Raw genomic sequence first — 25,876 nt, 5'->3', positions numbered from 1 at the left:
GATCAGGAACCTGAATAAAATATATCAAAGCTGCTCACAGAGCCTGTGATGGTATAAAATGACAACGCTCACAGACGTAAGTGACATTTTTCCTTCAAGCCTGCTGCAATCATGGACGCAGGGACCTTGAAGGTTAATGGTCTGTAGAACCTAGTAAAGGTATGGGGAGCAGCCCACACCACTGCATTGCAAATCTCCTTGACAGATGCACCCTGGACTAAAGCCCACGAAGTTGCCATGATCCTGGAGGAATGGGCAGAGAGCTTTCTGGAGGGGGCAAGTTGGCCAGCTCATAGGTAGTCCTGACTGTGTCTGCTATCCATTTGCACAGCCTCTGCTTAGATAGGGCTTGACCATGGGACTTCATCCCAAAGCAGACAAAACATTGTTGTCCAACTTTTTGTCCTGTCAACGTAGTACATCAGGGCCCGCACTGGGCTGCAACTCCTGTCAGACTGGAAAGGAGGTGGAAGGAAGCTTCCAATTCCACAGACTGGTTGACAGGGTTGATAAGTACTTCTTATAAGCAACAAGTACTTATCTGATAGGCTCCTCCTGTCAGGTCAGTCTTGAAAGGAAAAATGGCGCCGAGGTCTGTGATTGGTGTCATTTTATGCCATGACTGCATCACTGGTTCTGCTAGCAGCTTTGATATATTTTGTTTATGTTTTGGGTCTTTAGGAGGTAAATAACCATTCGGAAATGGTTACATTTTGTACTTGAAAAGGCAACTGCACAAATGGACTGTGTAATAGGGGAGATCTGTACTGACTTCTCTGGTGTATCCGTGTTTCTGCAGGAAGAGGGCAGCAGTCTCGCAGGATCCACCTGTCAGTCATAGCGATGACACGGAGAGGTGGGGAAGAGGTCTCTGAGGCTGCTGGAACCTTGGTCGCCAGTTGGGTGCCGGTCTACGTACTGGAGGAGGCCGTTTGGGGAGCAGGCGCGCCAGTTCCTTTGTAGATTCCCATGCCCGATGGGACCAAAAGTGTGTCCTGGAGTAATGGGAGCATCCTGCAATGGCGCCTTGTCCTCATCAGCTATGCACGCTTGGGATAGCCATAGTTGCCTTCTTGCGGCTACTAAAGCAGCAAGGTTCCTGCCCACTGCTGCCCGTTCAACTTTGAAATACGGAGCAGGTTCTTATTCACCAACAGCAGCTCCTCGAGCTGTTGTGGTGTGGGTCTGTGACTCTGAGGGATAGCCTTTAACAAACAGTTCTGGTAGGCTACCAAGATAATGTTGTATTTGCCTGTGACAAAGAGCGAATGAATATGAATCAACAATCTCCCTCTCGACCTGTGAGAGCACTGTACAGGAGGAATTGCGTGCCCCGTACTGAATGTTTCGGCAGTTCATTCCGGGGGCAGTCGGAAGCCGGCCATTCAGGAAAGGGATGGCGTCACGGTACCAGGAGTCCCCGCCCTAGTACGGTAAGCAAAGTTTCATTCATGAATTGGAGTATACGTGATTGAACTAGCTATCGGAGGGGGCGGGGCTGAGGGTACTTTAGGGGGATGTGACGCCATAATCGGTTCCTTTGTTGTGGTTGATGGAAGGAAACGAGGACTGTTTGGAAGGAGAGTTAAGTGTTTTGTTTGTTTTTGCAACCGTGTGTGTTTTGTCTTTGTCAGACTGATTAAGCACGGATCTGGGAGCTGCAGCCTGAGGCCAGCGATTCACCCGGACTTCACCGAACCTGCACTTAACCGGCATCATTGTATCCAGCACCGCACCTGCACTCAAGCACTCACTGTCCGGAGACGTGTCTGTGTTTGTGTTGTGTTTGTGTTTTGGGATTATTATTTCGGGACTGCAACCCCTTGTTTTGGCACTGGCAATACCCATTGCTGGGTAGAGCCAGCTTTACTATTTAATTACGGTTCAGGGAATAAAAAGGAACTTGAACCGTGAACTTTGTGTTGTGTCCTTGTCTGGAGCACCTGCATCACCCATTCACCACGCATTACAACCCACACGTTCACATTGCCCAACCATTATTATTATTATTATTATTATTTATTTCTTAGCAGATGCCCTTATCAAGGGCGACTTACAATTGTTACAAGTTATCACATTATTTTTACATACAATTACCCATTTATACAGTTGGGTTTTTACTGGAGCAATCTAGGTAAAGTACCTTGCTCAAGGGTACAGCAGCAGTGTCCCCACCTGGGATTGAACCCACGACCCTCCGGTCAAGAGTCCAGAGCCCTAACCACTACTCCACACTGCTGCACACTACTCCATGCGGCGAACACACCGGCTGAGTAAGCCCTCTTAAGGAGCGTCTCCGAAACCCTGCACACTTTATTTGGGCAGGTAGCGTCTTTATTCAAGGGGCTTTTACCAGTGATGCAATAGCGGCATCTACTGGAGAAAAATTAGACAAGCCAAGCTTCTCTGCCTCACGGCACGGTGCAAACGGTATGGTGCCGTGTACAAGCACGGTACAGGTGCAAACGGTACGGTGCACGGCGCACGGTGCACGGCGCACAGTGCACGCGGTATGGTGCAAACGATATGGTATAGTGCAGAGCATGGTACACTACCGTTTCGGTAAACTCGCTCACTAAGAATGGTGGTAGATCAATGACCTACAGTTACTGAAGAAGCAACATACAGGGATGCCCACCTGTATAGCTTCTGGCTTAACGCAACACAGCCCTAAGACTGCAGGAAGCCTGCTGTCACTGATAGCCTTCGCAGTGGCACTGCAAGCAGAGACCAGAGCGGCAACGAGCAGTTACCACAAAACCGAATATAGGTTTGCCCACCTATATAACGCTATTGGCTAACCAGCAGCTCAAAAACTGAGGAAAGCCAGCCTACTACTAGAGCCCTAACAGTCTGCACACTAATTTTGCAAGCAGAGCTTAATGTGGCAACGAGACACTGAGGAAAAAACTGCAAGCATCTTGACCCGAGCATGTGTCTCGGTCTTTAGCATTTCTGTGGAAAAAAAAAACAAACAGAAAATACACACAGAGAAAAAAAAATACATATATATATATATATATATATATATATATATATATATATATATATATATATATATTTTTCGTTTGTTTTAAGCTTGAGAGAGAATACAGTAGCCAACTTAAGGTGTTCGATCCCGGGGATCACCGGCTTCGTGCAGGTGATCCTTGTACTGAATCAGCAGAAATATTTTGGATCTTTGACGCAGCTGTCTTTTTCGTTAAAGACTTTTAAAGAAATTGTGCATCTCTATGCATTGTGTTCAATCATTTACCAGAAGCAAACTAAACCGGCTTCCTAAATACAGTGCAACAATAAGGGAAACGTTTGCTGTATATTTAAGTGATATGTATATTTACACTATTCTTTCAGAAATGGGAATTTTCACAGGGAACTATGTATTACGTAGCAATGAGTAAATTCCATGGAAATCATGAAATCAATGACAACCGTGAAAAAAATGATAGTTCTGTGTAACCAGCAAAACTAATTGCATACGACAGTTCAACTAGATAAACAAAACAATACATCAAATATAATTACTGTACGCACTAGTAACCCTGAATTTTAATTCTTACTATACATTGTCAACTTTTGTCACCCTTGGGAAATTAGTTGTTGACAAGAAACCCATTAATTACTTCTCGGTCTTAAACGTGCCCCAGCGCACCCACTGACTGCATGTATGGTGCACTTATATAATATCACCATAACTATTTTCATTTGGGCTGTAGCATGCTGCATTTATCCAGCTCTACAGTAAAAGCATTGCTTAACTTACTGATATACTGTGGTCTTCAGCACATTTTAGCCATTACTGAAATCCTACAGTACAGTATAAAAATGACTTTAACTCAATGTAACCTTGGCTACTACTGTATATAATGTACAATGTTGTCTGAGGTATTGCTGCCAATTACATATATACTTAAATGTATTATGCTTTTTGCAACATAGTTACGGATGTGTTTGAAACCCTGTTGAACCATCACCCGTCATCAGACTGTGCCACTCCACAAAAAAGGGTTAAAAAGATGAGTAGCCTACTATTAAACAGCAAAGTTTTTTGACATGCTTTTGTAATTGGAAAACAAGTTAATAACTCATGTTTTAGGAGCGATGATTCTGACAAAATGTATTTATTAGGTCTGGCCTAAATACTGTTTTTATGTGGCTTTATGTGACTGTGACACAGAATATAAGTTTCCTACAATATTAAAACTTAAGGCAACTCATATCGCAAGTGACAATCATGTATGGTTTCTATTTGATGTGACAAATAAATATTGAGATGAGCAGGAACAGAATATATTTTTGACCTTACTGTCTTCTTGTTCACTTTAATGCAGAGGTATCAAGGAGCCCTTTGTGACCCACCAATACAAATTGCATTACTTTACCTATTAGCTACCACTGTTTTATGTTCACTGCTTAGAAGTGATCCCATTTATTTTGTTAAAGCCACTCATTGAAAAGCAGCCAAGTGTACATTTCTGTTTTGAGGAAATATCTGTATTATCAAGTGATCCATAGCACATTCTCTGTACACTTATGAGGAGGTTTGCATGTCATGCATCGTAGTTATGGGTTCTGATTTTTGGTGCTTTACCCTGACTTTTCTACTCTCCTTTAAGAATTCAACTGATCCATCTTAAGCCATTCGTGTGACTCAATCACAACTGAGAAACGCAGTAATAGTAAAAATTATATCATTTACGGGTTTTTTCTGTGAAGCAACTAAATTGGCTTTTAAATCGTTAGTTTTTTAAATCAAATTTTTAGAAAAGTCGTCGAAAAACACTGAAAATCCAAAGTCCTAATCATAGTACTGGGTCACCCTGGATAAATATGGTATGCAAACTTAACATAAAAAAGTAACATAAATTATCAAAGTGTGATGATAACAAACTAGAAACAAAGAAATTCATAATACAATTTCTAGAATTGACATAGAATGTCTCGCTTTAAAAAAGCAAAACCAGGGTCAATTTCCCTGTAAATTAGAGATGAACTTGTATCGAATAAAAATAAAGCCACTAAGGCACTCCGAGTGGAGTGCAGGATGCACCCTATAGCCTGGAGGTCGTCGGTTCGAGTCCAGGCTATTCTATTGCTGACCATAGACGGGAGCTCCCAGGGGGCGGCACACAATTGGCAGAGCGCCGCCCGGGGGGCGGGGGGGGAGTTTCGGTCGGCCAGGGTGTCCTCGGCTCACCGCGCACAAGCGACCCCTGTAGTCTGGTCAGGCATCTGCGGGCTTACCTGTTAGCTGCCCAGGGCTGCATTGTCCTCCGACGCAGTAGCTCTGGGTGGCTGCATGGTGAGTCTGCAGCGTGTAAAAAAGTGGCCGGCTAACGGCACACACTTCGGAGGACAGCATAAGAACATAAGAAAGTTTACAAACGAGAGGAGGCCATTCGGCCCATCTTGCTCGTTTGGTTGTTAGTAGCTTATTGATCCCAGAATCTCATCAAGCAGCTTCTTGAAGGATCCCAGGGTGTCAGCTTCAACAACATTACTGGGGAGTTGGTTCCAGACCCTCACAATTCTCTGTGTAAAAAAGTGCCTCCTATTTTCTGTTCTGAATGCCCCTTTATCTAATCTCCATTTGTGACCCCTGGTCCTTGTTTCTTTTTCAGGTCAAAAAAGTCCCCTGGGTCGACATTGTCTATACCTTTTAGGATTTTGAATGCTTGAATCAGATCACTGCATAGTCTTCTTTGTTCAAGACTGAATAGATTCAATTCTTTTAGCCTGTCTGCATACGACATGTCTTTTAAACCCGGGATAATTCTGGTTGCACTTCTTTGCACTCTTTCTATTGCAGCAATATCCTTTTTGTAGCGAGATGACCAGAACTGAACACAATATTCTAAGTGAGGTCTTACTAATACATGTGCTCGTCTTCGCCGCTCCGGAGTCAGCACGGGGGTGGTAGCGGTGAGTTGAGCCTAAAAATAATTGGATATGCCAAACTGGGAGAAAATAATAAAATAATTGTTGATTACTACATTTAAGAAAAAAAAAATAAAGCCACTGTTAACCAGTTTCTAATTGCAATAAAACCCTGACTATGGGGAATAACCCTGGTATTTGACCTTGTATTGTTATGTATAGTAGCGGTCACCGAAACAGTCGACCATATGGTAATGCCCTATAAATCAGGGTTATACTGAAGCAATAGAGCCGGAAGAGGGCTTTACTGTCTGGTAAGACCCGCCTTGTGTTGTTAAATGTCCAGAAGGAGACGGCATTTAACATAACAAGACCAGTCTTTATTTTGTTACTTTTGATTTACTTAATAAATACGCTGTGCAGCCACGCAGTTTTGCTCGCACCCTGGTGTTTTTGTACTGCTTCCTGGTCACTGACGTTATACCACACACACCTCTCAGCCAACCTGTGACGTGCATTTGAGGACATTTTTGGAATCGGGTCCGAACCGGGTATAGAAGGAGGGGGGAGGGGAGGTGACATCTTATATACTTATAAACAAGCACTAGTGATACAGTTCTACCTTAGCATAAAAAAAACATTAGAAAGACAACAACAATCACAGAGCAAAAAATACGTCAAAATAAACTCATCACAGCTGAGATCAGACATTAGTCCAAAACAGGTTTAGCTGACAGCCCTAATTTACAGACAACATTCAGAGGGTGTGTACAAGAAAGGAGAATGTCTTGCATCGAGCAATCAGCCGATTGATTTGGAACAGTGAGAGTATAGTTTAACATAGTTTAACATTCAACGTCCTTTACAGGAGATTAAGGCCCTCGTATTGACCAATCAGGTTAAAGGAAATCCATTTTCTAATGCTTAATTGTACAATTTGGGTAATGCATTATACTTTCAGAATGTTCTGTGCAAACAGTTAACTAATTTACTACAACAGGATAGTTTTAATTTAGTCGTTGCCAATGGTTTTTATCCCGGTTTTCTCCCCAATTTGGAATGCCCAATTATTATTTTTATCGCGATTCACCGCTGCAACCCCCCGGCGACTCGGGGAATGGAGGCTGAAACATGAGTCCTCCGAAACGTGTTCCTGCTAATCCATCATTTTTCGTACTGCGGATCCACAGCGAAGCCACCAGACCTATAGTGCCGGAGGACAACACAGATCTGAATGGCTCCACTACAAACCCGCAGGTGCCCTATCAGCCACAGGGGTCACTGGTGCGCTGTGAACCGTGGATTGCCCTGCCGACCTAAGCCCTCCCTACCCGGGCAGGGCTCGGCCAATTGTGCGCTGCCCCCTAGGAAACCCCGATCACGGTCGGCAATGACATAGCCTGGATTTGAACCTGCGATCTCCAGGCTATAGGGCGAATCCTGCACTCCACACAGAGCACCTGTACTGGATGCGCCACTCGGAAGCCACCCTTACATATTGTTCTTAAATTCAAAATCTTTTTGAAGAGAGGGATTTGTGCATGCAGTCTATTCTGAAACATAATATTCCTTTAACATGTTTTCACGAATATTGAACAAACAATGAATATGTCTTTGCAGTATGTATCAATACACAAAAGCCCCCCAACATCCTCTAAAAAAGAACTTGCTCTATTAGAATCAGCACTTTAATAAGGTAATTCGACTAAGTCCATGTGATGGCTGTAATAATAGCTAGCTTTTTTTCTCCTTTACTTTTTCTTATACAAGTCTATGCGTATAGGAACACCTCCTAAGAGAACATGCTCCGCCTAAAGGAACAGGAACTTTGCTTTAAAGAACACCTTTTTGACATTCTGATTTCCATGAGTGCACCTCATTGTTACAAAATGTCATGTAAACAGACGGCGAAACCCACCGCTGTTTCTCTTGCTACAAAAAGATGAAAATTGTTTGAGCTCCTTAAAAAAACCTGAATCAGACACAAGTCACCGATCAATTTGGTGTTTTCCGTTCTGGTGAGTTGCTTCACCATTCTGTTAAATAATTTTTTGCATGTCTTGAATATTGCTCCTGTACAGGTATTCATAATTAATCTAGAGCTGTTGCTGCATTTTTTTACATGTGTAGGGGTGCTGTGTTAATTTAGTTTGACAGTTAGTTTATTAACGTTAGTTTGTCGGTTTCTTTATTATTATAGTTTATTAACATACACTTGCCTATTGTTTTTCTCTTATTCTATTCTTTTCATATGTTGTGCACGTGCATTAACTCTGTCTTAAAGAACACTTCGGCTATAAGCACACTTCGGCTAACAGAACACTTCGGCTAAGAGAACACTTTGGCTAAGAGAACACTTTGGCTAAGAGAACACTTTGGCTAAGAGAACACTTTGGCTAAGAGAACACTTCGGCTAGAAGAACACTTCGCTTGCTTCCCGAGGGGTGTTCTCTTAGCTGGAGACGACTGTATTAAAATGATTTTCAGTATAGAAAACAATGTTCTTATAAAATCACCTTTAATGTGACCTGCTATAATAGTGCAGTAATGCAGTTATAAATGTAATAAAATGCTTAATGTGGGTCAATATGTATATCTGTACTGTAGTTATTTACGTTCTTTTTTAAATGATAATATGTACAGTACATATTTAAACTGATGCCACATCTAAATTTAAGAGTCATAGATACTCAATGAGCCCTGGAGTACATGGATTATATACTGTACTTATTAATTACATTAGAAACAAAAACAGATACAATGGACCCGCCTGCTCAAGTTATTACCTTTTCTATATATATATATTGTAAACGATTCACCCTCGCTCGCGTTCGTTGCCCCTTTAAAAATACGACCCAGAACACAGAAGTGGATTTTTCAGCGCGTTTGCGCTATTTTTTTAATAAACAGAAAACAAAACAAAACACACAAACTCAAAATAAACACCTAGCTCCTCTTGGAGCGCTAACTCAACTTTCAGGAATCCCCTTCCTAACACGGGACAGCTACGCTGTTTACCCGTCCTCACAAAACCCAGGTTTAACACCGCACTTACTATTCTCTCTTCAATGGCTACTCGGAGACAGCACCCCTCTCTGCCTCCTTCCATTCAGCAGCCCCGAGCAGACTGCCTGCTCTCCTTTTAAACTCCCGCACCTGAGTCTAATTCCCTAATAGCACAGGTGCGGATGATAATTAATAATCAAACAATTAAACTAAACAATAAGCAAATCAATTAGCAAATTAAATAAAACAATAAAGCAATACAAATCAAACAATTAACCAAAAGGTGCATTCTCACATGTTTTTTCTTGCAGGGAGGTTTTAACCCCCTCCCTGCCGTCTCTCACAACCCGCTATATTACAATATATATATATATATATATATATATATATATATATATATATATATATATATATATATATATTGAAAAGGTAAAATATATATATATATATATATATATATATATTTTTTTATTTTTTTTTTACACCATACACAGATTGTGAAATGAGATTTGGGCTTCTGTGTTCATGCGGTTTTAAAAAGGCCTTAATTACAGGCAATTGAAATATATGAACAAATATTTGTATTTTATTTATGTATGTATGTATGTATGTATGTATAAAGTGCTGTTCAACACAGCCAACAGCTCACAAATGAATCATAAGACATTCTCAGGATTCGCAGCAGGCATGTGATGCAGACTTCATATACTTGGTTGGTTAGTTAAAAAAAGAAGATCATCAGCTATGGCCAAAAAATTTTGCATCACCTAGAATTTTAGGATTTAGAGATAATAAAAAAAAATAATAAAATCAACTTTATGAACATAATTTAGATCTTTATTTAACATCATGTAATCAAATAAACTACAAAATGATATAGCACAAGTCTGCCGGAAGCCATAATAGTAGTACAGTATTTCATGTTAGATTTCGAAATGTCATTTTTTCAATGTCAGTTTTTCGTTAAGTATATTGGTAAACTACAAAGCTATATGTCATTCAGTTAACACTATTCAGCAGGTTTCATTTGACTTTATGAAGCGAAATTAGTTAATTCTATAGGGTAATGCCTGCTGCGTATCCTGAGGATTTCTTATGATTCATTTGTGTTGAACAGCACTTCTATAAATAAAAAAAAAAAATACAAATACATTTAGAATTGTAAAAGACACAAATATTTTTTCAAATATTTAAATTAAAACATATACAATGCTACAGTATATAGCCTAGAGAGTTGTGTGACATTTAAAATGAATAAGCTATGTGAAAATTAAAGAAAATGCTTTGTAATTAGTGTATGAAAGATCTGGCACCTAAAAGCCGTTCTGAAAGATTGAATGTTTTTTATGAATTTATATAAAACTTACTGGAGTCTGTGTAAACAAGCATTCTTTGCATGACCTGCTAACCTTTCTTGTTCTTAAAAATCTTTAAAAAAAAAAATACTTTAAGGTGAATAGCCAGGATTTCCTAATTCACTCAAGTTGTTGGCAAGTAAATTGTAAAAACAGGTCAATTATTCTATGAAACTAATGGCTTTTTATTTGATATAACTATAGCACCCAAACAGAGGAACTATGTATACTGTATGTTTATTCCATATGTTTAAAGAAAGTCTTTGTACCACCTACCACTAACTAAAATGAAGAAACAGAGTATCTAGCAATAAATGGCAGCATGTGCTATTTATAAACATTATACACTAATGCTTCCAGATCTCTGAGCTGGATGTGTACATAAGAGAGGCTGAGACTGATTGAGGAATACAGCTGTCATTTCAATCCGTTTATCCAACAGTGAGGATATTACTTTTGCTATATCAATCTAGATCGCAAGTCACTAAAATCAAGTCAAATCAGATGACAAAAATCTAAATTACAGTACATAAAAAACCAAACATTTAGCACTTTGCAGCAGGATAAAGATATTCCACTGACCCAAAAGGGCTTGCAGAAATAGTTTTGATTTGATAAAACAAGTGATTTCTATGTGCCACTTACTCAGGCTTGGTGCACTTTCCTCATCATCTTGCACATTCATATCACACAGTTGTTGATGTTGTTCTGCTGGAATCAAGTGTTCAGATAACTAAAGCAGTGGTAATTCTGTAAGTTGCACTTTCCCGTGAAGATCCTGATAGTTGAATGGTCTTAGGAGCAGCAAGATAATTCATCCAGGCTTCCCGAGGCTGACAGGCTACCTACAACACTCAGTGAGGCTGCACTGCAGCAGCTCTTCAAATCCTGATCCGTGATCAGTGTAACGGAGGGAGGAGGGGTCCTTCTCCTATCCGGTAAAACACACTTTATGGAAACTTACATAATTCTGAAACCAACAGTTTCTATTATATTAATCAATATTTACACCCATTAAACCAAAAAAAATGTATTAAATACATATTAGAGTAGATCTATGCAACAGTATGGTTATACATACGAGGTATGTTTTTATGTGTGCAGCACCTGTCTAAGCTATTACACAATTACAATACCTTGGTTAATGTACTCATGTAGACACACGGTCCTCACTTGTCCCAATTTAAAGACATTGGGGGTTATGTTCAAAGGAGACATGTTGGAGGATCGCATTATTTCAACCGTTTTTTTTAAGCACCCGTTTTTCCCACCGATTCAGTATGTTCTAAAGTTGCTGAAAATACGACGGGACTCTATCCGCTAGTTTGGTTCATTAGTTATTCTGATGGTTTCTTTTGGTGGGATACGTAATGATCTAAGAATCTGTGTCTATTTTGTAAAGACGAAAGTGGTGGATAATGTAAACTTCCATCAGTTAGCTTTCCACCTGCTTCAACACGGTCAATATGACTATCCGCAGGTAAAAAACAGGGTGACAGCAAGTCAGACCGAGTCTCCCTGGCATTCAACGTGGATCCTGTGTTAGAAGCAGCTGTGATTGCGTGTGTGTATTACAATCCCACGCTGAAATACAATCCCATTGCAATGCACACAATTCACTTCACCTCAAGCCGATCTAAAGAAGATCCGACCATCCCTTCGTGTCAAAGTGAGACTAATTTGAATTATTCTCCAGGGTAGCCCCAAATGGATCAAACTATAGGCTACTTTGGAAAATTACAAAATTAAAAAAAACTAACTAAAAAAAAAAAGAAAAAAGCATTAATGTGACGATGCTGAAGTTGTCTTCTTATTCGCATCCCAGCTTCTTATTCGCATCCCAGCTTCTTATTTGCCAATATCCACACATGTAACTAAAATTGAATAAGTAACTGGGGTATTTCAGAGGTTAAATCGCCACGGGCTGCTCATTTCAAAGTTAATACAAACACAGGGGAACCCCTCTACGTCATCCATATGTATTTATCCCGGCCCAAAACAGAATTTGGTACAAAAACAGCAGACAAACATGGCACACATAGAAATATTAACATTGGGTTTAGTGCAACATTACAAAGTAGGTATTGTATTAACTTTGAAATGAGCAGCCAGAGGCGATTTATCCCCTAAAATACCCCTAGGCCCAATTACTTATTCAATTTTAGTTACATTTGTGTATATCATCAAATAAGAAGCTGGGATGTGAATAAGAAACTGGAATGCGAATAAGAAGCTGAGATTATTATTATTTGTTTATTTAGCAGACGTCTTTATCCAAGGCGACTTACAGAGACTAGGGTGTGTGAACTATGCATCAGCTGCAGAGTCACTTACAATTACGTCTCACCCGAAAGACGGAGCACAAGGAGGTTAAGTGACTTGCTCAGGGTCACACAATGAGTCAGTGGCTGAGGTGAGATTTGAACCGGGGACCTCCAGGTTACAAGCCCTTTTCTTTAACCACTGGATCACACAGCCTCCTATATGCAAATAATATGAAGCTGGCTGAATAAGAAGCCAATAATAAACACCGGAAAAACACTGGAAATGGTTACTCAATTCACGCTGACTTCATCACCACTTTCCCACTTAAAAAACAAAAACCTAACACATAAAAAACAAACACAAACTACCTTTCCCAGTGCAGCTGGGCAATGTCTCTCAATCCTTCCTGGCTTGTATATCTAGCATTGATTCATTCTGAATACTTTAAACCTGAATGGAGGCTTGTTCGCATTATTTTAAGCTGTATTACAGTTAAGATACGGAGGATTTAAAACAGAATTGCAAATTGTGGCAAAATGTAAAAAAAAAGCCTACACACAAAAACTTCAGGGGAATGTGCCCGTGACCATAAGGATTTATTTATGGAAGACAGCAAAGGATAGAAGGTGCAACTTAAGTGTGCAAATACTGTCGTGTTACAACTATTGCGACAGAAAAAACGCCCAAGCATTTTGGAAAGTAACCGAAAACAATAAATTCATACAGTATAAAAAAAGTGAAAGTATAAAAAAACGATTTATATAAAACTCAAAAATAGCTCAAAATAAGCACCAAAATATGTAATTAATAAAAAACGAAAAACAGAAGTCCTAAATATAATATATAATTTGCGCTGTATGGTGATTGGTGGTGAGGGCTCTGTACGTCATTGTCTCTGTGTATCTTTGTTCTCATTGGTACCTCTTGGAGGTTTGTAATAAATGTGCACGCGGTGAACCCAAGTCTCCTCACTTGTGCGTAGCACACGTGGCCTTAAAGGCCACCTCCCCCCATTAAAAGCCCCAAAGTCTTGGTCAGGGTCCTGGGCCAGGAACGGAGGTATCAATGAGCCCACGGATGGCCATGTTGTCAGCAGCAATGCTGGCCTGGGTGATGGTGGCTTCTCCCATAGGAGCAATTCTGGCAGCGGAACTGCTGCCTGTGACAATGCTGGCAGTGGAAATGCGGCCATTGGCAACGCTGGCAGCCGTTGTTTATTAAAATTATTTTAAAATGCACTCTAAACTTTATTTGAAAAAATGCTATCATTCAACCAGCAGATGTTTGTCTAGAAAATTACCTTTGGTAAAAAAAAAAAAAAAAAAAAAATCTCAAGAATGAAAAAACATAACAAATGTTAGGCTGACATAATCTAGCCCAGGATTATTTGGTTCACTCATACATTACATAATCAGCATTACATTGTTGATTGAGGACATGGAGTCTTTCTAACAGGCCCTAGTAAGAAAATTAACCTGATTTCTCTCACATGAAGTTGCATAATATTTAACAATCAGGTAAAAATTTAATTTTTATGAACACAATAAACAGTGAATTGATGCCAGTTTTCCTATCACAGAGTCATATGTATGTTTAATTATATCTACTTTCCCACATGGGGTGCATATGGAAAACCACAAGTTTAATCTTTTGCACAAGATATTTAGAGTAGGGGTTGCACTAAATAGTCTACAATTCAACGAGTTAAACAGAGAAGTTAACTCTTTAACCGCCCATGTCATGTTGCATCATTGTTATGCAGCTTGAGTTGCAGGCGCTTAAAATGTAATAAAAAATACATTTAATAAAGTTCCCAACTATTGTATTAAAAATTATTAATAAAAGTTAAGACTACAATAGAGCCCTTGGCTTGGAATTTATTCTCCTTGGGAAGAAATAGTTTAAAAATTGTTTAGTAAAAAAAGTCAGGCTTTGCCAGCTCGAAGCAGGAACGATGTCGTACAGCAGGCAGGTGGAGAATTATTTCTGAACTCCGAAGCACTGAGGTAAAATTGTATGTGTGCATGTTTAGATTTGAACAGACTGTTTTGTATTTGCAAAACATTATTCACAACATGTTTGCATCACAAAAACATTACATGTTCAATGCAAAGAAGTTACTACAGTATTATTGTGTGTTTAAAGTTTACCAAACAATTAGTATTTCAATGGTGTTCAGCTGTTTGAAAGTGTTTGTGAAGTGTGCAGTTTCAGATGGGCTGAGGCTAAGAACAGCTACGGTAGCAAAATCCATACATTAGCATAAAAATGACAACTTATAAAAACAGGGATGCACTGATTGTTATTTTTTGGTCCAACTACAATTAACAATATTCCATATCAATAATGGGCAGATATCAATTTTGTTTTCATTATTAATAAAACAATTGTAAACCGCTCCGAACACTAACAATACCAGTCAGCTCTAGGTCAAGCACTGTACTGTTAGCATCAATACAATAAACCCTCAAAGAACAGCCAAGATTGAACCATAAACAGAAATACAATGAAGACTTTCTCAAATCTTACCCCATTGCTCACAAATAGAAAACTATTTGAAACATTACTGTGTTTACTTCAAACATTACCCTGAACTGTGCCAAAACAAAGGAATTTGCAGTACTGTCCATTGAAGCAATCCACAGCTTCTTTCATCACCAAAATTCTGATTTATTATACACTGCAGTTTTAACAGTTTGTTCATCATAGTGTCACATAAAATGGTATATCTATATTCCTGTTCTTTGTGCACACTACAGCAATCAGGTTATTCGGGTAGTGATTTGTTTCATTTTCTAGCACCCAGCCTTTTAATAATAATCTCTTGAGACGATTAAAAAAAAAAAAAAAATGAAGTTATCATCTTTGATATTTGCTCTTTTCTTTATACAAAGCTTTCAGCTCACATTCACACATTAAATCTAAAGCCATTTTTTGTAGAATGAAAACAAGTTGCCTCCATGCAATTTTTAAAACTGAAATACAGCTTCTGGCAAACTTGTATCTGTATTGGGAGAGACTGCTGCTGATGCTTTTCATTAGTCACTCTTATAAAGCCTTTTCAGTGTGACTAACCACATAACAGGATTAAGTAAATCCTGTACTTTTTTCAGTGCTCAACAAATAGAAGTTGCCTAAGAAAATAGTTTTACAAAGACAGATACAATTGAAATATACTTAATTTGGTGTAAGGTACTCAATACATTCAATAACTGACTTCTTAGATAATATCTAATGCACTGGAACCCGCTGTATAGCCAACCCTGCACATACACCTTACCTTAAGTAGGGCATACGTAACAAACACATTATATATTTTTTGTAATTAAATTGTTCAGTTACGCCCACATAGCTAATTAAGCTAAATTGTAAAGGAACAGACATAAGTCATGTAAAGCCAGAGATAGCACAGTCTGCCGTTGTACATTTTCAGGAGCCTCCATGGCAACCTGACGTCACAGTATTGCCATCACCACATTAATCCCACTTGAAGAATGAATCCAACCCAGTGACTGCTTGTTTCACTCTACAAGGCCAATGGAAATTAGAATTGTTCCTTGCTTTCATGTAACAAGTTTACATGTGTTATTGTGTCTTTAACCTACATTTCACACTTCACAGTGTTATCTGATGTACAGAGGCATTGATAGCAGGCTTTAATTAATCTCATAAGCATTTTTTCAGCATGTTACTCACGCCCAAGTAAAAAATCTCAATTAATCAATATAATCCTGTCATCTTTTAAGCCTGAAAACCCATTACTACTGAGATTAATAATAATAAAAATCAGCAACAAATATGTTATTGCTAGTTTCAATTTTATATACCCAGTTTAATGTCTTTTCAGATTTTATCAGACATGCTGTTTTACACGCCTCTTGATAAACAACTACAGTATACCAGTTTACATGTAAATACATTGTTCTTTAAAAACCTGTACAGCTTTAGTTTTTTTGTACATGCAGTAATTAGAATATACAGTACTTTACAGTGGAGTTTTACACACAAAACAAAAAAACACATGTACCTAAAATGCTTCTTTTTTTGGCTGTAAGTCAACTGCAATGTTGTACAGAAAACAATAACACAGCGAGCAGCAAGTACACCTCAATAATAATAACTGCAGTGACTATTCTCAGGAACTAAATCAGAAACAAAACAACACAATAACAGGGCTCTACACTGCTACTAATTTGGTCGCATATGCCACTAGAAATTTGTGATTTATTTTTTAGCTGACAGTATAAAACATTAAAGAAAAAAATAAAAAAAAAATACAGCTCTAAACTCTCATAGCTCAATCGTAATGTACTCTGGGAATGTAATTTATTGGTGTCCAGTGCCCACTGTTAATCACACAATAAAAACTACAAATCCCATACCCTGCCAGTTTCACCGATTTATCAGTGTGATGGCTGATCGTTTACAGAGAGTTTGAAAACTTGTCAAAATAGGGTTGCCACCCGTTCTGGTTTTGCCTGGATTGTTCTCTTGTGGAGGCAGCTGTCCTGGGAAATCTGTACGACTTCCCGGGACATTAAATGTCAAAGTATATGATTTATTTATTTATTTTTGTACGAAATTGTGTCCCGGTTTTTTGTAAGTCAGACATGGGAACCCTTTGTCAAACCAAGATGAGGAAAATAACAAATTATTTTCATGTGATTGGAGAAGTTTCAAAAGAAAACCGCAATGAACAAAATGTCTTTACAAGAAATGAGCAATGAAGGTATTTTTTTTAATTATTATTATTATTATTATTATTATTATTATTATTATTATTATTATTATTATTATTATTATTATTATTATTTCCAGTACTGAAAAAAGGTTACACAAGTGTACAGATCTGTCGAGACTAAATGTAGGTGTACTATATAGAATTTAAATATGTATCATGCACTTAAAACATTAATATATGTGATTTATTTATTTATTTATTTATTTATTTTCTTAATCATTACCCGCAAAAGATCCAGGTACCCGGGTATTTTTCATGGCGGGTACCCGGTTCCAGATTTTCTACCCGTGTCGACCTCTAATATAGGCAATGCAATGCTCCCTGTGACTTCTGCACTACATGACTCACCCTGCATAGTACCGCTTGTGCTTTTATCAAGTGAGGCACTCAGGGACATTGCATTGCACGACTTTCATTCTTCTTCTTTTTCTTCTTCTTTGTCGTAGTCATCATAGTAGTGTGGTAGTATTGTTGTTGCAAACTTTAAATAACCAGTAGACTCCAAACATATAACCTGTTCCAGTATTTGACATAGTTATTAAATTGCTAAGTTTAATTTAAGTTTAATAAGTTATTTATTTATCCGTAGAAATACTGATTTTTTTATGAAATTGGTAGTTTTGCCTATTGGTAGTTTTGCCTAATTTCATTACCTGATAGAAATGTTATCTATTGTATAGGAGAAAAAAAAGGGTTGGCAACGAGACAAAGGTATGGCTGCTTTTTTTCTGTTGTAAAGCAGCCACTGAACTTTATGCAAGTACAATCTCGGTCTCTTGCATTTTGTGATAATTCTGTATTACAAAATGCACCAAGTACTCTATTACATCTTACGTTGATATATCAACACCTGTTACCATCTTTCTATTGCTGGCCTTTTTAAAGTTTTAAACCCAAACATTTTATTGTACTTTTGGTTGTTTGTTTTTACAATAGTGCTTAAAATGTATTTCGTAATGCAAAGCTATAATTTAATTTCGACCTTGGCAGCTGCATACAATGATGATGTGGTGATTTTTAGCTCTACCTGGAAAGAGCATATTGTTAGACTTTCGGACGTCTTGCACTCTGAGGGAGGTGGGGCTGACGGCTAACCTGGGGAAATGCACATTTTCTAGAGACATACGCATTTGGCAAACAAGAGACCCAATATATTGGCTTTACCATGGGTAATGGATGGGTAAAGATGATCGCCTCAAAAGTCCAGGCTTTAGTGGACACGGCGATCTCGAGAACCAAGTCTCAGGTGAGATCACTATTGGGGTTAGCTGGCTATTATCGCCGTTTTATTCCAGAGTATGTCATCATAGTCAACCCCCTGGTCGATCTCACCAATAAGACTTCTCCAAAAGTAGTTAAATGGACAGGGTAGTGCCAGGGCGCATTTCATATGATTAAAGAGAAACTTTGCCAAGCCCCTGCTCTTATTTCACCAGATTTCAGCAAGGAGTTCATCCTCCAGACCGATGCCTCCCAGATTGGTCTGGGGGAGTTTCTGTTCCAACAAGTAGATGGAGTAGAACACCCTATTATTTACATGAGCAAAAAATGGCTCCTAGGGAGATTAACTACTCTGTCATTGAGAAGGAGTGTTTAGCCATCAAATGGGCTACTCACGCTCTTCGATATTACTTAGGGGGACGGTCTTTTTCTCTTGTCATTGATCATGCTTCTTTAAGATGGTTACACACAATGAAGGACAACAACGCCCGGATAACTCGGTGGTACCTGGTGTTGCGGGTAAGGAGCATCAAAATGCAGATTTTTTTCCAGGGAGGGCGGTCCATTGGGGGGCTTAGAGTTGTCTGAGTGTTCCTTCGGAATCACTCTGAGGGCTGAGGTATGTGACAAAGAGAGAAAGAGTCTAAGCTGTAAATCTCCCTCCCAACCAAATCTTTCCCTGTAGACTGGTCAACTCAACGGTGGACGGAAACCGCACGTCGGCCATCTTGGCGGAAGCGTGTAGCGGCACATACACGAAACAAATCCCTTGCGATCGGCTATGGCGATTGGAGAAAGGCTGATTGCAGGGAGGAGTTGGGTAGTACAAAGGGGTCGCTGCTACGTGAGTACTCCTCTTATGCTGAGTTTTGATTACGTGGCCGGAGCCTGCATTTGTTTGTTTTTGTTTCTGTTATTGCAGAGGAGTAGGACAGAGAAATGTATTTTTGTTTACAACTGACGGTCGCCCTGGATAAGGGCGTCTGCTAAGAAACAAATAATAATAATAACACAGAACAGAGCTGCAGGCATGCAGCCAGCACTAACCCCGACTCAATGTTTTCACTACACAGCACAGAACAGCACAGCAAAGCACCACCTGCAAAGAGCACAGCATACACCAAGAGCACAGTTTTGTGCATGGAGGATTCTGGTACTGGAGTGTTATTGTTTGTTTTGTATGGGACCGCCATGTTTGCTTCCGTCTGCTTTTTGTTTGAAGAAACCTTTTTTTGTGAAATGAAATAAACAGATGTTTTTTGGAGTAAACCATTGTTGTTGTTTAATCATTTACCACACACCACTCACCATCCTTGTCACAGTTACCTTGTTTATGTAAATACTCCCCAAACACAGCAGAGCATGATAAATTTAAGTGAAAAGTGTGCATTTGTTTTTGAATGACAGTGTGTTCAGAGAATGATTGTGTCTACTTTTGCCATAAGGCTGTACCCAGATTGTATCTAATACGGGACTCGTTTGATGCAGCACGGAATTAAAAATATACATATTATTTTGCAAAAGAACAAAGGGAGTATGAGGCTGTGACAGAGATCGAATGAGTCTTAGTGTTAGATCTCCCTCTCGACCTGTGAGAGCACGGTATACGAGGAACAGAGTACCCTTAATGAAATGGCACGACAATTTATTCCGTAGGGTAGATGGAAGTCGGTCAGTTCGGAAGGGGGCGGAGCCATGGCACCCGAGCTCAGTGACCCAGACGGTAAGCGGCGTGGCATCCGAGGACTGGAGGAGCGGATGCGCTCGTTAACCTCGGGGTCATGGGCGAGGGTATAAATAGGGGGCATGGCTTGAGTGATCTGTTCCTTTGCATATGGTTAAGTTAAATAACCGAGAAGGAGCCCGTACTGTGAGGAAACCGTGAGTGTTCTGTGTCTGTGTATTAACACTGTGTGTCTTGTGTGTTATTTGTCACAGAGGATTACTGAGCACGATCCGGAGCTGCAGCCGCAGGCCAGCGAAAAACCCGGACTTCACCACTCACCTTTCACTACCAACTGTCTTTGTGTTTGCACCTTTTAGCACTTGAATCACGCACTGTCTTTTGTGTTCGTGTTTAGTGTGGGTGTCGGAACGGGACTTTGGGGTTGCGGGTCAAACCCGCGGGATTATAAATTAGAAGTGATACACGCCGCTGTATCACTTCCAGCACTATTATTATTTACAGGTTTTGCCTTGAGGCTCTGGACATTTACTAAAATAAATAAACACCCTTGCACCTGTACCAACGTCTGTCTGTGTGATTCTTCTGCACTGCACTCACCTGCACGTCATTACCACTTTGCCACAGAGGCCCAAATCTCATAGCAAACAAAAGTAAAGGGGACAAAGCGCTGACCAACATAACATTCACCAGTGATAAGACTTAATTATATATATATATATATATATATATATATATATATATATATATATATATATATATATACACAGTACTGTGCAAAAGTTTTAGGCAGGTGTGAAAAAATGCTGTAAAGTAAGAATGCCTTCAAAAATAGACATGTTAATAGATTATATTTATCAATTAACTAAATGCAAAGTGAGTGAACAGAAGAAAAATCTAAATCAAATCCATATTTGGTGTGACCACCCTTTGCCTTCAAAACAGCATCAATTCTTCTGGGTACACTTGCACAAAGTCAGGGATTTTGTAGGCATATAGTCAGGTGTATGATTAAACAATTATACCAAACAGGTGCTGATGATCACCAATTCAATATGTAGTTTGAAACACACTCATTAACTGAAACAGAAACAGCTGTGTAGGAGGAATAAAACTGAGTGAGGAACAGCCAAACTCAGCTAACAAGGTGAGGTTGCTGAAGACAGTTTACTGTCAAAAGTCATACACCATGGCAAGACTGAGCACAGCAACAAGACACAAGGTATTTATACTGCATCAGCAAGGTCTCTCCCAGGCAGAAATTTCAAGGCAGACAGGGGTTTCCAGATGTGCTGTCCAAGCTCTTTTGAAGAAGCACAAAGAAACGGGCAACGTTGAGGACAGTAGACGCAGTGGTCGGCCAAGGAAACTTACTGCAGCAGATGAAAGACACATCATGCTTACTTCCCTTCGCAATCGGAAGATGTCCAGCAGTGCCATCAGCTCAGAATTGGCAGAAAACAGTGGGACCCTGGTACACCCATCTACTGTCCGGAGAAGTCTGGTCAGAAGTGGCCTTCATGGAAGACTTGCGGCCAAAAAGCCATACCTCCGACGTGGAAACAAGGCCAAGCGACTCAACTATGCACGAAAACACAGGAACTGGGGTGCAGAAAAATGGCAGCAGGTGCTCTGGACTGATGAGTCAAAATTTGAAATATTTGGCTGTAGCAGAAGGCAGTTTGTTCGCTGAAGGGCTGGAGAGCGGTACACGAATGAGTGTCTGCAGGCAACAGTGAAGCATGGTGGAGGTTCCTTGCAAGTTTGGGGCTGCATTTCTGCAAATGGAGTTGGGGATTTGGTCAGAATTAATGGTCTCCTCAATGCTGAGAAGTACAGGCAGATACTTATCCATCATGCAATACCATCAGGGAGGCATCTGATTGGCCCCAAATTTATTCTGCAGCATGACAACGACCCCAAACATACAGCGAAAGTCATTAAGAACTATCAGCGTAAAGAAGAACAAGGAGTCCTGGAAGTGATGGTATGGCCCCCACAGAGCCCTGATCTCAACATCATCGAGTCTGTCTGGGATTACATGAAGAGAGAGAAGCAACTGAGGCTGCCTAAATCCACAGAAGAACTGTGGTTAGTTCTCCAAGATGTTTGGGCCAACCTACCTGCCGAGTTTCTTCAAAAACTGTGTGCAAGTGTACCTGGAAGAATTGATGCTGGTTTGAAGGCAAAGGGTGGTCACACCAAATATTGATTTGATGTAGATCAAATCAATATTTGATTTGAAAGAAATCCTAAAGATCAAGAATCCAGTCGTTCATTCACCAGTCACCAACACTCATTGCAAGTGAGTGGATTCAACTGTACGTTTTTTTAAAATTCAAAACCCAAACTTATTGGTCAGGTGTTTCGAGGTAATTCCCAGGCAGGCTACAATTAGCTGTCCCAGAATACTGTACCACATGCAGTATTCACAATTCACCACTGAGACGGCGGGAACCAACGAAGTACAAGAAGCTTGATAACCTGCAAACTCAAGCTATGCAGCAAAATTGCTATGCATATTCTTTAAGCATTAAATCGAAATATAATGCATAATTCATATTTTTTGTAAAACACCCAGTACACAGCTTATCTGGAGTGCTAGGTGTACGGATTGTTTATGACAATGGCCAGATATGCAGAACTTAAGAGGGTTCAGTAGAGACCATGATCTAAACACTAATAGTAATAGTATGAGGCAAGGCAGTGTCAAGTGTTTTTTGTCAGATTCACATTTTATACAATTAATTAAAGGTGTAGTACTTCAGGTATTAAAATCCAATCTCTTACTCATTATTAGTTTTAGTACCATTTTCACTGCACCACCAGTTTTTTAGGCACTGTTCCAGGAAATGCTGCAGTATGACTTCATACAGAATGCAGTCGTTCCACCATTAGGATAATGCCAGGCACACAACTGGTCATATGATTGTTTTAGAGTGCAGGGACACTATTAAGGCCCAACACTTTCAAAATGACCAGGCATGTCATGTAAAAATAAAACTTCCTCTTTTCATGAATACAGTTCTTTTACTGTTTTTGTTTCAAACGGATATTTAGTTATACTATCTATATTTATTTACAGTAAACTGACAAGTAGTGTAAAGGGCTGTGGCAGGGTGAAAGCCCTGCCGGTGTACAGGTGTGGGTCTGTGTGGGGAATATTGGGTTGGCAGGAAGGGGGTTAAATTCCTACCTGCCAAAACACGTGGGAATGTGGCTGGAGCCGTAAATGGAATACATGATTAATGATGAATTAGGCTCCAGCCACAGGGGTATAAAAAGGAGAATCACAGGTGGTTTTAAAAGACTTAATGTTGGTGAATTAATGTCACGAAGGTGGGTTTGTTTAATGTTCAGTGGTGTTTTGTAGTAGTGGTGTTTAGGGGAGTACAGAGCCATGTTTACATGGAAGCCGTGTTACGGCTTAAAACCACGGGGGGAATATTTAAAGTGTTGGGTACTGTTTTGTTTAAATGTTTGTTTTGGCCACTGTGCCACTGTTTGTTTGGTTCCTGTGTTTTGTTTATTGTTTTAGTATTTATATTAAACGTGTGCATTAGCGCTTTAAACTTGCAGCTTTCTGTGTTCTGAGTCTCTCTTCACGCTACCCTGTCACAAGGGTGAACACCAGCTTTTTAAAACTGTTATTATTTAACTGTATGTAAATATGCTCTGATATTTCTATGACAATACTCACCAAAAAACTTTGTAAAAACTAAATAAATCAAGGTGCATTCAAAATAATTTGCATTACACTTTTGTCTCTATTCCCATGCATCTGGGTCAATATAGGCCAAGTAGTTATGGTTGGTGCTAGTAATTGTGAGCCCCATGGCATCACACATACAATAGCAGGGCACATGACTTCCCCACCTCCAGTTACAACTGCAATTAAGAAACTAACTAGCAGTCTCCCCAAGGCTGTTATGTGCAGCTCAATTTCCTTAACTGCCTCCAGCCATTTACCATCGCCATCCCTATAAATGAGACCCCCTCCCTCTTACGGTGTTCTAGATGTTCCCCTCTTTAGAGTGACATCATGCTGACGGCCAGACATGTCACAAATTACCAAACCACCCACATACTGCATGATACTCTCCAAAAGACTTAATCAAAAATAATGTATTATAAATAAGGCCCTGTGAAATCGTGGACATTTTCTTTTAAATTCACGGCAGTGTCACGGGTAAAGTATCGTATTTTGCGGAATGTACACTGAACTATTTTGTAAATTATGTGTACAGATTATTATTTTAAACATCAAATATAGAGATAAATGCACTGACATCATCAAAATCAACGTCAAAGTTATTCAAGCACTTTACAATAGCTTGTAAAATGGTGTTGTAATTAACAGCCTGTAGCTAAAGTGTATCTGCAAGGGCAGCTTTCAGTTCTAGTACGTCAGGTGCATGTTCACCATTTAGGTCTTGCAAAACAAAATGTGTAACCCATACTGATCTTCATCCACTGACAAGCAACCCGACTGTTTTGCAAATTCCATAATCTCCTGCTTGTGATACTCGGCAACTTTAGGTAAGTATTCACATCTCAGCTGGGCTGATGAAGAAATCAGTCCACCATTTGCTACACTCAGTCTGAAGAATTTACTTAATTTTTGGTTGTCCAATTTTTCAAGAGGAATATTTGCGCAAACAAAAGCCTCTCTGTTACCTTTCTGATTATCTGCTTATAAATCAGTTTTAGGGACCTGCAAAACTAACAAGCCCCAAGGGCCAGAGCAGAATAAACTCCAAGTTTATATACATATATAGCTCTGGGGTAAACCTGTAAACAATTGTCTAATAATAATAGCGATGCACCTTATATGAAACAAACAATGACCACTGTAGTAATTAGCACAAAATATCTGAGGTTTATTACAAGAGAATACAAGCTCAACACGTGACTTACTCACAGCATGGCCAGGAGAGAGATAGAGAACTCAGAACACTTCCCTGACAAAACACCCCTCCCTCACTGTACCCAGACTTCCCCCATTTTAAGGTACAGTTTTGTAACACAACCCCCACCCTGGGTGGTCGTCAGCCCGACACCAGCCCTGCATATTAGAATTGGTTCAAGAACACGGTATAAACAGTAATACATAACTTTCAATCAACATGTGTAAACAATCATTCCACAACATTGGCAATATATAGCACAGTCCAGAGGGGTCTTTCCCCATCAGTTTCTTGAATTAACAATAGTGGTCATAAATGAAAAAAACATATAGTTCCAAATGAGCATATGAATGTCCAGCTATTTAGTAACAATGTCCACAGTCCATCAAAAAGGTGCCTGCATGCACACCCAGGGCATACCAGATACAAACTGATAAAGTCTTTAGAACAAGTCCAAAAGTTTGTGGCAAAATCCATATCCTTGAAAGAAAACTTCTATCAGTTGCACAGTCCATGTTACAAAAATCAAAAAATATATATATATCCAATGTTCAACAGCAGATCCTTCTGCTGTCCCATAGTAGGATGCATCACTTGTCCATTGTGACACAGAAGGTTGTGCCTATTGGAAGCTTTTAGGCATTTGGAAACAAGGTTACATTATAATAAAAAGACATTATGCAGTTAGTCAGTATACTTTATAGCTTAATTGTACCAAAGCATTTCCATTAGTTCAATCAGATCACACCATTAGAACACAGTATACAGAACCATGCATAAAAATGGCAAGATTGTAAACATGCATTTAAAGAACACAACT

The 25,876-nt window shown here is 39.4% G+C and overlaps 1 protein-coding gene across 6 annotated transcripts in view; it reads right to left on the bottom strand.

The window, feature by feature from the left end:
- LOC117394700 (solute carrier family 12 member 7-like) overlaps window positions 1-25,876 on the bottom strand; it is a 128,044-nt gene that overhangs the window by 61,790 nt on the left and 40,378 nt on the right. The window contains exon 1 of one of the 6 annotated variants that reach the window (XM_059014351.1): window positions 10,884-11,007. The exons of the other annotated variants lie outside the window; for them this stretch is intronic. Within the exon in view, the coding sequence (XP_058870334.1) occupies window positions 10,884-10,923 (40 nt within the window). The 5' untranslated portion in view covers window positions 10,924-11,007. Of the gene's footprint in view, window positions 1-10,883; window positions 11,008-25,876 lie in introns of those variants that run through there. 6 annotated transcript variants of the gene reach the window in all.

This window comes from Acipenser ruthenus, chromosome 3 (genome assembly GCF_902713425.1).
Source record: "Acipenser ruthenus chromosome 3, fAciRut3.2 maternal haplotype, whole genome shotgun sequence".
NCBI classification, from domain to species: domain Eukaryota; kingdom Metazoa; phylum Chordata; class Actinopteri; order Acipenseriformes; family Acipenseridae; genus Acipenser; species Acipenser ruthenus.
This window is presented reverse-complemented; position numbering and strand designations above follow the sequence as displayed.